Source organism: Caenorhabditis briggsae (genome assembly GCF_000004555.2).
Source record: "Caenorhabditis briggsae complete genome, chrIII, whole genome shotgun sequence".
Lineage (NCBI taxonomy): Eukaryota > Metazoa > Nematoda > Chromadorea > Rhabditida > Rhabditidae > Caenorhabditis > Caenorhabditis briggsae.
The window spans coordinates 5,779,996-5,796,040 of NC_013490.2; the positions used below are offsets into that span (position 1 = coordinate 5,779,996).

Genomic DNA, 16,045 nt, shown 5'->3' on the forward strand with positions numbered 1-16,045 from the left:
TTTTGTTATTCAAAATAAATCATTTATCATTTCGTAGAAACTCCAGCGGATACTTGTGTAGTTGTGGATAGTTGAGTTACTCTTGACTTATTTTGGATTTTGTATTGAATTCCCAAGACGAAATCTAAAAATCCAGATTGATTCGAAACCCCCTCCTCATAATTTTCTTCACCTTTCAATGCTTTTCTGTAGTTTTTGACTATAAAAATAGTGGGAAGCGGGTTGAGTGCTGGATACATTGCAATGGTCAAACTCAGAATTTTACCTACGATTTCTGTTGAATTGTTGAAAAATATAGTGATATAAATAGCAGAAGCCGGGATATGCATCAGGAAAACAGGGATTAGAGTTTGGAAAACGAGGGCGTGGAACAATTGTTTTTGGACACTTTTGAACTTTTCCGAGCAACTCGTTTGAGAGATTAATCTGTCCATACTTCGATATCCTTTTACTCCGAAATATATCATTATTGAACTGGATAAACTCTGAAAATAGAGAATGTTCAAACAAGTTTATGTAGATATTCAGAAGTCTACAAAGAAGGAAATTACTGTAAACACTTATATAGAGTGTCACCTAAAGTTACAACTTGGAGCCTCCGTAAACACTCTAATAGAACGCCACCGAAATCATATTTGAGCTCATGTATCTCAGTTCCTGTGAAAGATATCAAAAAAATTGAACTAAAAATATTATTGATATTATGGCATACATTTTGTCAATTGATAGACGGTAGCTGCAATTCAATGTCAGGATAATAATATTTAAAAAACACAACTTTTGTTAGTTTTGAAAAAAAATCTCTGCAGGAGGTATCCCGAAACAATGTTGCCAATCTTGTTTCAATTCCAAGTTTAACAAAATTTTGGTTAGAAGTTACTTACCTTATCCAATAGAAGCCCACCCAATCAGTTAACTTTGAGCTCAAGTATCTCGATTCTTTTGGAAGATATCAAAAATTGTCAATTGATGCATTATTTCACATAATATCATCAACATTTTATCAGTTAACAATTTTTTGATAGCTTTCACAGGAACCGAGATAAATTGGCTCAACGTTGAAAGTGAGGAGTGGCATTCTATTAGCGGGAATACGGTATCTTTTCTGGAAATGCATTTATTGAAAAGTGGCCGATTAGATTGTTTTTCCTACAATAATCCTTTTTGTTTAAAAAATCATTATACATCACTGTGTTCTGAATGAAATTTCAAAAAAAAAACTTTTAAAAACTCACAATCAACCCCATTACAATAACTGAACCTCCAGCACCTTTCCAACTGAAATAAATTTCATCCGACGGATAATCTCGTTTTGGCCAGAAAAACGGACCCATGTAGTACAAACTATCAAGTGATGTAGTGTTTTCCAGTAAAATTTGATAATTTTCCCTGAAAAATCTTTGTTTTCACTTAATATTTTTCGATATCACTCACTTCATGAATCTATCCGTTTCCTGATCGGCACATAGAATTATACCACCAGTGATCATAAATAAGACTCCATTCAGTAGAGGAATCATGAACCAAAGCACGATTTTCCAGGAATCGAAAGATTTTAAATGACGGTTACTGTAAGAGTACTGTAGCTTATAAACATTAAAAAAATTACTTGGTGATGCTTAGAAAACGATAAATGAAATGGAGTGCTAGAATTGCAATGGAGATTCCGAAGAATCCAACGAAGAGTACTGTAATTTTTATTTGAGATTTTCAGGAACAATTCTGAGAACTCACAATCCAGAAGACATGCGATAAACTTTGGAAAGATTGATTCTCTCCAGTTGACAATTAGAAAAAACGCGCAGTCTTTGGTGAATAGATCCTGTAAAAAACAAAAGTTGCGAAAAATGCAATCACCATAAAACCTGTCGTAGAAGGGCCCTTAACTTTGAGCCAATTTATCTTGGTTCCTGTCCAAGATATGAAGAAGTAGTCAACTAATAAATTGTTTATCATAACACTAGAAATATTTTATTAGTTGACACATTTTAGATATCTTGCACAGGAACCGAGACATATTAGCCCAAAATTACCTTTGATAAAAGACCGCCCTATGCTTCCACTTTGAGCTCAATTATCTCTGTTCCTATACGAAACATCAAAATTGTGTTATCTGATAAAATATGTAGTACAACACCACCAACATTTTATCTGTTGACACATTTTTGATATCTCTTATAGAAATTGAGATAATTGAGATCAAGTGAAAGTATAGGGTAACTTCCTATAGTGGGGGAGCCCTTTTATTAAAGGCTTTACTCTCAACTCACCGGCTTTTCAGCACAATACAAAATAGCATATGTGAATTCGAAAAGGTTAATGTAAATCATAAGATATTTATAGGATCCCAGAGACTTCGGAGATTTTGTGATAATCAAAAAAATCAGAAGAAAGTTGATAGAAACAGCACAGGCTGCTGAAATGTTAAGCCATAGAACATCGTCGATTGGCATTTTTTTTTCAAACGAATGAGTTTTTCTTTCAAATGAATGAATTCTAGAATTCCTAGTTTGTTTACTGTAGACGGTTATGATTCAGATAAGTCTAGTAAAATTGTAGTTGTTATGGAGGGAGGGTGATTCAAAGAAATCTCTGATTTGTGATGTTACTGATGCTCATTTTTGAGTAAAGAAAAAGTGGGTGGAGTGTGATACGTGACAGTTGTATAGTTTCAGTTTTCAACTTTTTTAATCCGAAGATGTCGTCTTCTAATCCAGAAATTCTAGAAAAAACTAACAGAGTAACATCATTTATAGAAAGTGCAAAAAATTTAATGTTTGACTTCTACCAATTTTTGTCAAAAAGAACTGGAAAAAAGTGCTGAAGCTCGCGAAAGTAAACGAAATTTTCACATTTTTGCTGAAAATTCTTTGTTTTTTTTGTATAAAACTTATAGGCTCAGGCAAAAACGCCTTGTTTCCCTTCCACTGGGAACCCAGCTTTTGGGAGAAAATTCCTATTTTTCGAGTATTGAAAACACTTCCCGGAGATTTTTCTTTTTTTTTATTCTCCAAGTGAGGACTTGGAGCTCATGAAGTTGTTATCTGTCGGCGACGAACTCAAGCTTTCTTATCATAATTTTTAGAATTGTAGTCCAGTCTATAGAATCATTTTTAAAAATATCATGTGTTTATTGTGAAATTGAAATTCACATAACTACAACGAAACTAACAAAAAATAAGAAAAAAAAACAAAATTTTACAGATGGTAACAACAGAAGAAAAGATGAAAAATGCATTATACGACTACTGCTACTTCTCTTGAGCCGCTTCGAAGCGCAACTCGGAAATGAACTTTCCGCCGTCGCCGATATCCTTCCGATCGCAATACGGAACCGCCTTGAATTGAGACACTTTCTTGCCGTGAACATCGAAACAGAACTCTTTGTAGCATGAAGAACAGAGATATCCTGGCGAACTCGGGAGTAAATTCTCGTGTTCTAAAAGCATCCATCTGAAAATTTCCGATTGTAATTCAAGATGGTTTGGTTGTATCCTCACTGAGCTGACGTGCTTTACAGATGTCGCAGGCGATTCTCCGGAAATTTCGTTCGACAAGACGACGTGGGAAAACTACGTTCTCGTGTGACTCATCTCTGAAAATATTTACCATAAAGACCTAGTACAAATTGTTTAAAAAAAACCTCAAAAACAAATCATTGAAAACAACGAGATGTTCACAAACGCCTTGATGAATGTAGACATATGGCTGGCCGAGCCGACATACGAGTTCTCCTAGCTTCTTGTCTACCATTGATTCGACATTCATTGGGCCAATGTAGCTTCGGCTTTGAGCCCAATTTCGGATAGTTCTGTAATAAATAGCATTCGAAATACAAATTTTCAGTTAATCAGAAATACAATGACGGGTCCTCAAATCCTGGTTCAACGTAGAAAGTGTCGTGAATGAAGAACATTGATGATGGCCACTTGTTTTTCGCAAAGTCTTGAATAGCCGGCTTCTTCTCGCTGAAATCTTCGTGGAATGCGAAATCTGCCGGACACGAAAATGCGTTTTTAAGATCGAGAAGTGTGTGTTGTCCGGTCAACTCGAGACGATCTGTGACTTTTAGCAAACGTCCTAACCGGATTTCGTGGTATTGAAGTTCGCGAGTGTATCCTAGATAAATGGACACACTGATTATAAGATCCTTTTCTGATGAATCGATTTCCATTGAACTTGTCGATGCCTGTGGGATGACAATGATTTCAGGGTCTGGCTCATACATTTGAATATCGTCGTCTGCTTCTTCGAAATCTTCATATTCCTCCTTCACATCGTCTTCCGGCAACAAATGATGAGCGGACTTTCTCGCCAACGCACTGTGTTCAATGTGATCATATCGAAGAGCTCGGAGAGCGATTGATTTGAACTGAGCATTGCGTCTTTTCGAATTTTCGTCCAAAATAATTGCCTGTGATACCAGCGGGTTTCTCTCCAGACCACCGTCCATCTCTCGATTAAATACTAGAGGACATAAGTCGGAAACGCTGAAATTTCACATAATTTGTGAGCTGTAACAGCTACGGAACTTACTCTATGAGACTGAGAATTTCGTTGGCAGTTGTGTCTGAAAGATGAGTCGTTTTTTGAAAATTTTCGATAGCCCTCTCTTCTGATGCAAATAAACGACACTCTTCTGCAGACGCTTTTGCAAAATAGGCGAAATTGCTGGAAATAATTTGTCTGCTTTTTTGTCTTTCTTAAATCAGTACAAACCTGAAATTTACAGGTTCTGAGACGAATGGCTGTTCGCCAGCTTTCATCATATGATCCATAGACATTTTTAAATCTGAAAAACTTCAATTTGAAGAAGAATATAATCGAAAAACCATACTTGTGGAAAAGATGGCAGGCCCGCGGGTCGGACCGGGCCGGGCCGGAAAAAATTACACATGGCCGGCCCGCGGACCGGCTCGCTTTTTGAAAATTTCGAAATTTTAGAGCAAATCATCATTTTTCAAGATGGCTTTTCTCCTTAATAAATAAAAATCCACACTAGAGGACGATTCTGTCGAAAAAAATCTGTTTTGAGGTCGTTTTTAGAAAAAAATTTCATCCGTGGCTTAATGAAGTTTGATTTTTTTGCTAAAAATTCAATTAAATTGACTTTTTCGGATGGTTGTATGCATTTGGATTAATTTTTGTACGTTAAAAAATATATTGGCACATTTGAAAAGTAACATTTTCGAAAAGTTGTCCTAGGCGGGCCGAGCGGGCCGGGCCGGGACGAGGGTTTTGAGGCAAGCGGGCCGGCCCGGCCATCCACATGTATGCGAAAAACATTCTCAATAAACCACAAAAATAAATATTTTTATTTAGAAAAAACTTTTTGAACAGCCGATTTTCCACTCGAGACCTTCAGCAACAACGTTATGCGCCTTTAAGTGATTACTGTAGCATACGCGGCGCCATCAGTTCTCTCTGTCATTTTTCTCCGATTTCCATCGCCATTTTTGTTGTTTCACATGTGTCGTGAATCCGAATCCAATATCTCGATAATTCCTCTTTCTTTCTCTATGTCAGATGTTTTGGTTATTCTACTTCTTTCACTTTCAGCGGCTACTAACCTGTGCGATTTTCCTGTTGTCGCTCAGTCTTCCCCACAATGAACGACTCGTGGTTCCGTAGAAGCAATGGAACATCTTCCGGATCATCGTCAATTGGCACACAAGGATTGTTTGGAAACGGGTCATTCGATGCGATGATGCCGTTCAACACGGACTTCTCGTTCTTCGTAAACAATAAGAACAATAACAAACCGTCGGTCAAGCTGCTCCCACTCTCGAATCGCCGAACATCATCACTGGCGAACAACAATTTGACTCCCGATTCGGGAAGTTTCTTTTTCAACGGGACGCCATCAGAAGACACCTTCTTCCCTTTGGACAGGGGCCAGAACTCATTCGTCGCAAGCTCAGAGTTCGCCGAGCCGGCGCGTACAGAGATTACTCTGCAAAATGTCGTCGTGAAGGAGCAGCTCATAAATTTTGCGATGGACCGTCACGGAGTGAAGTTCCTGGAGATCCACTATCCGACGGATGCTAATAACGATCTGCACAGAGCAGTTTTCGAAAAGCTCACCGAATCGATGAGCTTGTTCGGTGGATTGTGTAAAAATTCAAACGGAAACTTCATAATCCAGAAGCTTGTCGAATTCGCAACGCTCGATGAGCAGAAAGTGTTGCTGCAGAGAATGGTGGAGTGCGGATTGGCGGATATGTGCAAAGATAAATTCGCCTGCCGCGTCGTTCAAATCGCAGTTCAGGTATAGATCTTTTTAAGTTTCAAATTTGAGCAATATCTTGTTACAGAAGTTCGATCGTTCCGTTGTCACTGATCTGATCAAAGCGCTCCATTCCTCTGATTTAGTGGACATTTGCACCGACCAGACATCGATTCATGCCATGCAACGCATTGTAAGGCATCTTCCTGTCGACATTTGGACGTTCTTCGTGGAATTTCTGTACTCTGGCGACAATCTGATGGCTGTATGCAGAGACAAGTACGGATGTCGGCTAGGCAGCAAGTCATCGACAGATTATCTGAGAATTCGAAGGCCCCATGCTTCAACGCACGCCTTCAACTTCTCCATACTTTGATGTCATGCGTGGTTCGCAATTGTTATCGATTGTCATCGAATGAGTTTGCCAACTATGTCGTTCAGTACGCCATCAAGTCGTCAGGAATCATGGAAATGTATCGCGATATGATCATAGACAAGTGTCTTCTGAGAAATTTACTTTCCATGTCACAGGACAAATACGCATCACATGTCATTGAAGGAGCCTTCATCTTCGCTCCTCCCTCACTTCTCACGGAAATGATGACCGAGATATTCGATGGTTACGTCAAGGATCATGGGACGAATCGCGATGCACTCGACATTCTTCTCTTCCATCAATATGGAAACTATGTCGTTCAACAGATGATAACGATTTGTACATCTGCTTTAATGGGAAAAGAGTGAGCACCTAATTAAACTGATTCTATCATTGACATTTCGTTTTCAGAGAGCGTCGGCTATCACCATCGGATCTCGGAATGTATGCCGCGTGGTACGAGAAGATCAGATGCCGTGTGGAGCGTCATTCGTCCCGCTTGGAACGGTTTTCATCGGGAAAGAAAATCATTGACTCCCTGCAGAAGCTGCCTTCGATTACTTCTCCAAAACCACTTCCGCCACGAGATTTATCCCTTCTGGAAATGACGGCTCAGTTGGATGTCATGTTCCCATCTTTCCTCAGTAACCCTCTCATGTTCTGAATTGTATATATTCATGTGTCTTCTATATAGCCTCCTCTCCAGCCTTGCAGATTAATCCCCAATGTTTTATCTACAGTAATCATTCTTGTGATGGTAATAACTTCTGACCAGTTATTATTCCTATCTACTCGCCACTACTGTTCATGTATAATGCCTCCCCATAGCTTTCTTCACATTGATACATGTACATTTTCTCTGTTTTCATTTTGTAAGCATCGCCTTTTGCTTCCGGCAGTTTTTCGTGTGCACTAGCATTTTGTAGTGTTTGAGTTTCTTTATCTCCAGAATAAAATATGTAATGAGTATATATTTTCATGTCACTTTTCTTCTGATCTTCTGATCTTCAAGAATCTTGAATTTCTTCATGTAAGAACAGAGAATGCTTTGAGAGGAACCGAGAAAAATTATCTCAAAGTTAAAAGTTAGGGGCCCTTCTACAGGTTTTACGGTATAACAAAATGCCTTGGCTCGAGTTTTTCGAATTTCATGAAAAAAGAAAGATGTCGAATTAAGAGTAATTTATTTAGGCGAAATAAAGATTAATCAAGTCGGAAGTTACAAATATTAAGCTTCTGCTGGAAACCCCCTGGTTTCAATCAGTTAGATTCTACCACGAAAACATTTCTCTGCATTTCCAGTGATTCCCGTTGAATTGGATTGTTCTCATTACAAGATGTCGACGTTTCTTTCTTCTTCCCACAGCCAAGAAATTCTGTAAATCATAAAATTATCTAGCACAAACTCCTCTCAATTATCCCTCACCAAAAATCGCTTGTCGAAAGTTCTTAATTATGAAAAAGTTGGGGAGAGGGTCTAGAGCAGGATAAATGAAAACAGTAATTGTCGGAAGCTCTCCAAAAATTTCCATAGAAATTCCAAACATTGAAAATACAAAACCAAAACTTGCTGGAATATGCATAAGGACCACTGGAATCAAAGTCTGAAAAACGAGTGCCCAGAATAATTGAGATTGAAGTGAGCGATCAATTCCTGATGATCTTAACATCGTTAGCGATTCCATTTTCTTATAAATACGATATCCACAATAAAATACGGTAGTAAAACTGAGACCCTGAAATAAATGTGTGTTTATTGATTATTTAAATCATAGAATTTACAATGAGAAGTGTCATAAAAGCAATAGTGACGAAAGCATCAAAGTTTGGAGTGTAAGTTCCTTTTTCAGTTTCAAATAGGAATAATGGTCCACTTCTGTTAGATGAAGATGTCTGGATTTTAGACATTCTCGATCTAAAACTTCGTCGGCGAATTCATTAGAACGGAGAAAGTTAAACGAGAAAATACTCCACATTATTCCGATGTAAATGGTAAAGGAGTCCCATTACTTTTTTGAAATGATTTTTTTGAAGGAATGTGCTTCTGAAAAAATAGAGCCTAGAATAATAATAATACCATTCAGGGATTTCCTGAAAAGCTTCAAACTGTAATACAGTAAGCATTCGTGATTCTATCAGAGCTCTAATAGAATTCCTAAACCATCCACTTTGAGCCTGTATATCTCATTTCCTGCCAGAGATATCAAGAAGTGATCAACTAATAAAACGTTTATCATAACATCAAAAATATTTTCTCAGTTGACCATTTTTTTATATATTTCACAAAGCCGAGATAAATTGGCACAAAATTTAAAGTTAGAAGGAGTGGAGTCATTCTATTAGAGTGTTCACAGTAACTCATCCTGTGATCACCAGAAATCGGTAGACAAAATGTATTGCAAATATCGCCATTGACATACCAAAAAGACTACAAAAAGCCACTAAACGTGTCATCATTATGTTTTTGAACATTTTAAAATAAGTCTTACCCAAAGCACAAACCAACAAAATATCAGGAAGAATAGTTGAGTTTTTATCGATAACAATAAGGAATGCAGAATCTTTACTGAAGATTTCGGGGACTGTTGAAAAATCCAAAATGGAATAAATTACTTCGAATATGGAAATGTACATCATCAAATATTTGTAATAACCCAACTTTTTTGGTGATTTGTATACAACCAAAAAAGCCAAAATTGTGTTATTTAGAATTCCGAGGAGTGCGACGGATCGTTGAAAAAGGACTCGATAGTTCGAGAACATTATATTTTGTGTTTTTTTTCACAATGACAGAGTCTGTTATTATTTTGTCTAGACTTGGCCTTAATATGTAGGAATTAATTTCCTGTAGTAGTAGTATATGCAATCAAATAGTTATCTATAACCAGCGGTTTACGCCCCCTGTCGGGGGCTCAACCTCCTGGCTTCCGCTTTCTGTATCTTACAATTTAATTTCTAATTCAAAAATTTTTGAGTTTCCGAATTCACCAAAATTTGTGAAAGTTTTACATACTATCAATTTTTTTCGAAGAATATTTAATTTCCCAAATTTTCAAAATTTCCAAACTATTGAAAAAAGATTTTTTATGTTCTGAAATCCGGAGTATGTGAACTCCCGGTTTCCTGAAGTTTCAAATTTTGGATAACTAAATGTCAGGTTTACTAAACTTTATGTTCTCCGAAAATTCTGAATTCGCAATTTTCGAATTTTGAAAGACAGTCGGTTTGCGCCCCTCCGGGCTGAGCCTCCTGGCTCCCGCTTACAGTACCCGTTGTCTTATAGACAGGTTTTGTCCTTTTTCCAGGGACTATTTTTTCATGGTCTGTTAGGAAATTTCGAAATTCGATATTTTGGTTGTTTAGAATTCCTAGAATTCGGAAAGTCGGAAGTAAGAAAATCCGGAAATTGAAAAAGTAAGACACTCGCAAGTTCAGAGATTAGTACATTTTAAAAAATCAGATGTAGGAAAACATTAATTTTGAAATCTAGAAAAGTGTTTCAATCTGTATGTCTGAAATACCCAAATTTTGGTATATCAGATTTTAAGGAATCGGAAAATTCAGAATTTTGCACACTTACTAAATGCCGGGCTGGCCTGAAACGGCCCTGTTCGCAAAATTTATAGAATTTCGAAAAAGTTTAGAATCGAGAATTTGAGAACCTGAAAAATTAGAAATTCAGAAATTCAACTTTTCGAAACACAGTCTCGTCGAAAAGTTTTTGGAACTTCGGAAAATGGGAAATGTAGATTTCAGAATTCGAAAACTCTAAATTTCGAAAATTTAGACATTCCGAAAATTGAAAACCTGAAATGTTGGAAAATCAGAAACTTTGAAATTTTTTGGCATATTCGGTGAATAAGATCTCAGAAATTTAAAAAATTATTCTGAATTCTGAAAAATCGATTGATCAGAAAGGGCTCTGTCATTTTCCCTCGCATTCTGTTTCTTTCTTTTTTGTTTTCCTTTTATTTTCTTTCTTCTACACTGTTTCAGAATTTTTTCTTCCTTTCAAATCTTTAAACCCCATACTAAAATAATATTTCCACAAAAATCCTTTCTCTCAGAAATAGCGTGGATAAGAAAAAAATTTAGGCGGTTAGACGGGAATGACGTGAATATTTCTTCAATATTTTTCTAAAAATTTGCACTGTAGAAATAGAAGAACGTCTCCAGAAGACATCAGACACAAAATTTCGAAAGATTAAATATTCGGGCATCATCTCGCTGCTATTTCGGGTTTTCTGTGAAAATTTGGGAAAATTTGGTTCATTCTGGACTTCGTTAGGGAAGGTGATACGGGAACAAACGGACACACACACTCACACACAGAATTTGGTGATTGTTAATAGTAAAGATCGTATATTTACATCCGGAGTTGTTAATAACAAGACACACATTATGTACCATGAGAAATGAAATAATAATAATAATAATTGTTTAGATGAAAACTGTAAAAATGTGAAAAGTAACAAACATTTTGTGAAGGCAAAAAACCATAATAAAACATTAAAAGATATCAAATTGACATTTTACTTTATCCAGTCTCAAAAACTTTCAAACAATTCTTTTAAAAAAGTTCAATTAATTCTGATCCACTTGTGCACTATTCTGTTTTTGAGAGTTTGTGTTTTTGCTGTTCGCAGGAGCTATTCCTTTCCTCAGACACCCGAGGAAGTCTGAAAGAGAACAATTACGTAACCACCTTTCCCATAATCTAAACAAACCTAGAATCGCTTGTCGGAAACTTTTAATAATAAAGAAATTTGGCAAGGGGTCAAGAGCAGGATACATGAATATTGAATATGTTACCACTTCTCCCAGAAACTGATTTGTCTGATTAAACATTGATGTGATGAAGCCAATTGATGCAGGAATGTGCATTAGGAGAACTGGAATTAATGTCTGAAACACTAGTGCCCAAAACAGTTGGGATTGAAGATTTTTGGATCCAGCAGATTGGATAGAAGACATTATTTCCATCCGAGTGTAGATCTGATATCCACAATAGAAAACGGTAGAGAAACTTATGAACTGCAATTTCGGTTAGGCTCATTAACATTCGCAAGATATAACTTACTATAATAACTGTCATAATTGCGACGGCTCCGATTGATTTCCAATTTATAAATTCTGCCCCATTTCCGTCAATTTGCCAGAAATGTGCTCCAACGTAATCGATATCCGACAGATTCAGATGACGTGGAGCAAGGTAATCTTTCCTGAAAGCCTAATTATTTTACAGAGCAATCGAATGCAACAAGATATTTTCAAATTAGAAATTTCAAAATTCATCAGAGACTTCAATACAATATCAGAGTAGACATTGTTATTGAGAAACCAATACATTGACAGAGCCCAGAGGAATCCAACGATAACTGTGAATCCAATAAAAGAGAGAACTTTTTGAAAATGTCTTTTTCGAAGAAACCCGCTTCTGAAAAAAAAGAAGAATAAAAGAGTTTATAAAATACAAAAGATACCCAAGGATAATGAGATATCTGTAAACAAAATGGATAGCCAAAATAACCATTGACATTCCGAAAAGGCTACAGAAGGCAACTGAAATTAATTGTCAACTTCCAAAAAAGAGAATTTTGAGCATCTCACGATTGGCATATTTCAACAAACCATCTGAAAGAATTGCGAGATTTTTGTGGAGTATTACCACAAATAGAGAATCGTTGCTATAAATTTCCTGAAACAATTTTTCTATTATGTACAGTAGTGGCCTAGTTTTCTCTAACCGCGGCTGATACAAAATCCAAAGTAGAGTATAAAATTTCAAAAATAGAAATGTAAGACATCAGATATTTATAATAGCCCAACTGTTTTGGAGATTTGAAAACAATCAAAACAATCAATATCAAATTGTTTACAACTCCGATAGAAGCCACGGAACGTTGGTATATCAATCGAGAAGTTGGAATCTTCATAATTGATGCAGAATAAGAACAGGGAAAAAAGAATAATCTCGAACGAGGCGAACTGTATAATCTCTCGGGGAGAAGACGTTAGATGTTTTTATTCATATATTGGGTTTTAAGAAAACCCACACGAGAATTTTCTAGGAGGAAAATATCGTATAAGACCGTCAAAACAAAAATTTCAGATTTGTTTTTATTAAATTCTACCAGCCTGTTTGTCGCGCCTCCGGCGCTTCAAACACAACGTACAGTAATTCTTCTGATTTTCTAATATAATTTTCTAATATAATCTAATATACCTACAGTAATCCTCTTTATTTTCGAATACTTGTCTTTACAGTTTTTGAAGCAATTTCAACGTCCCGGAACTTTTAGATCATCTGGCCGCTAATAATATGAAATCCCAGGAGAAAACAAAACTTCAACAACTGAAATGTATCGTAATCGGTTCTTATAATATCCTGTATTGGGTCTTGATTTTTAATCAAAATAAAATTACTGAATGAATTGATTGATGACACCAATCAGTGAAAATTTGAAAAAGGTCATTTCAGCCCTTCGTCTGGCTCAAAGCAACGTAAAAACATTGCGGAATTTCTTAAATGAATATTTCAAATAATACAGTGCGTTGCAGGTTCTTACGTCCACCCATGTTTAGTGTCATAACTTGAGAGCTGTTAGAGGCATCGGTCTAATTTTTTGAAAATCGGATTCGGGACAACAAATTACCGTAAAATCTGTATTGATATTGCATGCAAGTCTATTGTTCAAGTCACCTCAAGGGGTGCAACTCTATTAGAGGGGCAATTCAAATAGAGGCTGCAATTCTATTTTTCAAACTACGAAAATTTTGAAAAAAAAAGTTTTATTATGAAAATCAACAAAAAAGTAACAAATTGAACACAACAAAAGGAAAATATTCAAAAAATTGAGGCGTCACTGTCATAGTTATTGTCTTCTTCCTCGGCATGGTTCATTTCTCCATCGTCTTCCTCAATTTCAATATCTCCCAAAATCTCCTGAATTTCTTCCATTTCTCGTTCTGCTCGTCTTGTCTTCAATAACTGTACGCCTTCTGGAATTTCTCCATCTTTCTTGAAACAATGAATTGCCTCATCATCTTCGCCATTTCTTCCATTTTTTAATCCGCATCCTTTGAATGATCTTACAATGTATTCCTTCGGGATATTTTCCCACGCCAATTGAATCCATTTCAAATAAACTTCCATACTGGGAGCACGCATATTTCCCGCCGGGGTGAACGATTTCGTTCCATGAACCATCCAATCTTCGTACTCTTTTCTGATGAAAGATTTAAACATTGCGTTCCAATATACATCTGGAGCCTGAAAAATCGGGTCACGCAAAGTTTCAATAAAATCTACTCACTTGTAAGAATTTTGTGCATCCTCCAGGAATCACCGCAGTGTCTAGTCTCAGTTGTTTCAATACTTTTTTAGTGTCTGTACTGATGTGGCAACGGTAAGAGTCCCATACTAACAACCTTTTTCCGAACATTGAGTGACCGAGAACTTTTTCAAGAAAAGTTTTTGTGATTTCATCGTTGAAAAATGTTCTGTCACACCAAACCAACTGCAAAGTTTTTCTAAATGTTTCCTCAATACTTTGCACTGGTCTTTTTCTTGGAAGAAGTACAAAAGGTTTGCACTTAAAACCGTCTGATCGAGCGCACAGCATTACTGTAACATGCAATTTCTCGTGTCCCGTGGTTTTCACTGAAACCTGAAATTGAAACGTTTAGCTTGTTATTTTTGAGTGTGCTGACTTGTTTAGATCCTCGATCCGCTACAGTCAAACTATTCGAACAATCCAGATAAACCGCCGTCTCATCACATGCGAAAATTTTGTCATAATTATTCATGGTAATTAATCGTTCCACATAAAGGAGAAAGTCAATAATTTTCTCCACATAAAACTCTGGCGGTTTTTGACAGACTGTTGTAGCACGTCTACTCGAAAATCCATGCCGCTTCAAAAAAGAAACCAGCCATCCATTCGAGAACTGCAACATTTAATGTTTAATCTCAAGTAGGTAATCTGTTTTCAAACCTTCATATCACTATTTGAAATAGACTTGGCGCGATTCTGGATTCCAATACGAGTAATACGAAGCTTTTTTTCTCTTTGCTCTCGGACCCATTCCGCAAGTTTAGTATCAAAATCTTTATCATTCACTTTACGCCCTGCGCCATCAAGCCGTTTTTTCTTTTTTCCATTTTCAGCGATTGTTGCTATTATTTTTTCTTTCTGAGCTCTCCATTGTTGCACATTTTGTCTTGAAACTCCAAATTTCTTAGCTGCTTCCGTGTTATTTTTTGATTCTGCCCATTTCACCACCGTAAGCTTGTAATCCAAGGGGTGGGCTCCACGCTTTCTCTTTCTAGAGTTTCCACCAACTTTTTCAACGTCTTCCACGTCTTCCACGTTTTCCACGTTTTCCACGTCTTCCACGTCTTCCACGTCTTCCACGTTTTCCACGTCTTCCACGTCTTCTACGTTTTCCACGTCTTCGAGGACTTCTTCAGAACTCATTGCTCGTGTTGCTCGCTTCAATAAATGGAAAATATTGTTAAAAAAACAAAGAAAAATAAAAATAAATCAGAAATTAAGTAGGTAGTTTTAAAAAAAAGAAATTCGAAAAACAACTGTGCAATTGTTCGTCACGGTGTCACAGACTAAAAATTGCACAGTACTCCCGGCGGAGCCGCAATTCTGCTGGAGATGCAATTGTATTCGGGGGCAATTCAATTAAAGGCTGCAAGTCTATTTTTCAAGTGCCCTCAAGGGGTGCAAGTCTATTAGAGGGGCAATTCAAATAGAGGCGCAATATCAATACAGATTTTACGGTAAATCTAGTGGAAAATTTTTGTAATGAAACCTTGAAAACTACCCGAGTTATCTAAAAAAGTCTGAAAATATACCTTTTATTTCTTTGGAAACCGTTGCAAGTTTATGCGTCCACTCCAAAGAACAGTAGATCACGACCTCCAGCGAAGACGGAGGTGTCCAATTTTAATTCTGTACAACTAAAATCACTGTAAACAAGTTGTTTTCAATACGTGTTTCTCTGTCTTTAAATTTGTATCATGTCATGGGATCTTTTGCCGACTGATGCTGGAAAAGCTTCAATCAGGGCAGTTGGAGCAGCTGGATGGACCAAAAAGCTATCAGAAAGCAATTAAATCATTCACACTGTCATATCGACTGTTTTCTCATCCGAAAATTAACGAAAAAACAGGATCAGCTCAAATTCTGCCCTCAAGATCCCAACCCTCTACCAGTACTGTCGTTATAAACTCTTTGAAGTCGTGTCATGGTGCTGAAACTTAAAACTTGGACGGGTTAGAGATGTCTCAAAGATGATCCAGGCATCAAAAGAGCAATCATGGTCCCAGCTTCGACACCTAATGACGATCACAAAGTACGTAGTCTCAACTTCTTTCAACAGTGCATCGGATCCAACTGGGTGAAAGTGTTAAAGTTTAACATGATCTA

The 16,045-nt window shown here is 36.8% G+C and overlaps 5 protein-coding genes across 5 annotated transcripts; 1 reads left to right on the forward strand and 4 right to left on the reverse strand.

The window, feature by feature from the left end:
* Nucleotides 1-26: 26 nt before the first annotated feature.
* On the reverse strand, nucleotides 27-2,453 carry Cbr-str-256 (the record flags this gene model as incomplete). The annotated part of the gene is made up of 6 exons (XM_045243814.1): nucleotides 27-485; nucleotides 1,236-1,389; nucleotides 1,435-1,569; nucleotides 1,610-1,688; nucleotides 1,735-1,822; nucleotides 2,271-2,453. 6 exons carry the CDS (start codon nucleotides 2,451-2,453, stop codon nucleotides 27-29), a joined length of 1,098 nt encoding a protein of 365 aa, XP_045095081.1.
* A 798-nt stretch (nucleotides 2,454-3,251) lies between these two features.
* CBG13174 lies at nucleotides 3,252-4,784 on the reverse strand (the record flags this gene model as incomplete). The annotated part of the gene is made up of 6 exons (XM_002641282.1): nucleotides 3,252-3,439; nucleotides 3,501-3,595; nucleotides 3,644-3,811; nucleotides 3,861-4,490; nucleotides 4,537-4,671; nucleotides 4,720-4,784. The coding sequence occupies 6 exons, from the start codon at nucleotides 4,782-4,784 to the stop codon at nucleotides 3,252-3,254; spliced, it is 1,281 nt and encodes a 426-aa protein (XP_002641328.1).
* Nucleotides 4,785-5,608: 824 nt separating this feature from the next.
* Nucleotides 5,609-7,266, forward strand: CBG13175 (the record flags this gene model as incomplete). The annotated part of the gene is made up of 4 exons (XM_045243815.1): nucleotides 5,609-5,968; nucleotides 6,315-6,419; nucleotides 6,500-6,966; nucleotides 7,014-7,266. The coding sequence occupies 4 exons, from the start codon at nucleotides 5,609-5,611 to the stop codon at nucleotides 7,264-7,266; spliced, it is 1,185 nt and encodes a 394-aa protein (XP_045095082.1).
* Nucleotides 7,267-7,862: 596 nt separating this feature from the next.
* Nucleotides 7,863-9,365, reverse strand: Cbr-str-248 (the record flags this gene model as incomplete). The annotated part of the gene is made up of 4 exons (XM_045243816.1): nucleotides 7,863-7,978; nucleotides 8,029-8,338; nucleotides 8,385-8,495; nucleotides 8,976-9,365. The coding sequence occupies 4 exons, from the start codon at nucleotides 9,363-9,365 to the stop codon at nucleotides 7,863-7,865; spliced, it is 927 nt and encodes a 308-aa protein (XP_045095083.1).
* A 1,821-nt stretch (nucleotides 9,366-11,186) lies between these two features.
* Nucleotides 11,187-12,538, reverse strand: CBG13177 (the record flags this gene model as incomplete). Its single annotated transcript, XM_045243817.1, has 7 exons — nucleotides 11,187-11,281; nucleotides 11,330-11,636; nucleotides 11,683-11,824; nucleotides 11,905-12,039; nucleotides 12,086-12,164; nucleotides 12,213-12,300; nucleotides 12,350-12,538. 7 exons carry the CDS (start codon nucleotides 12,536-12,538, stop codon nucleotides 11,187-11,189), a joined length of 1,035 nt encoding a protein of 344 aa, XP_045095084.1.
* Between the last annotated feature and the right edge of the window lie 3,507 nt (nucleotides 12,539-16,045).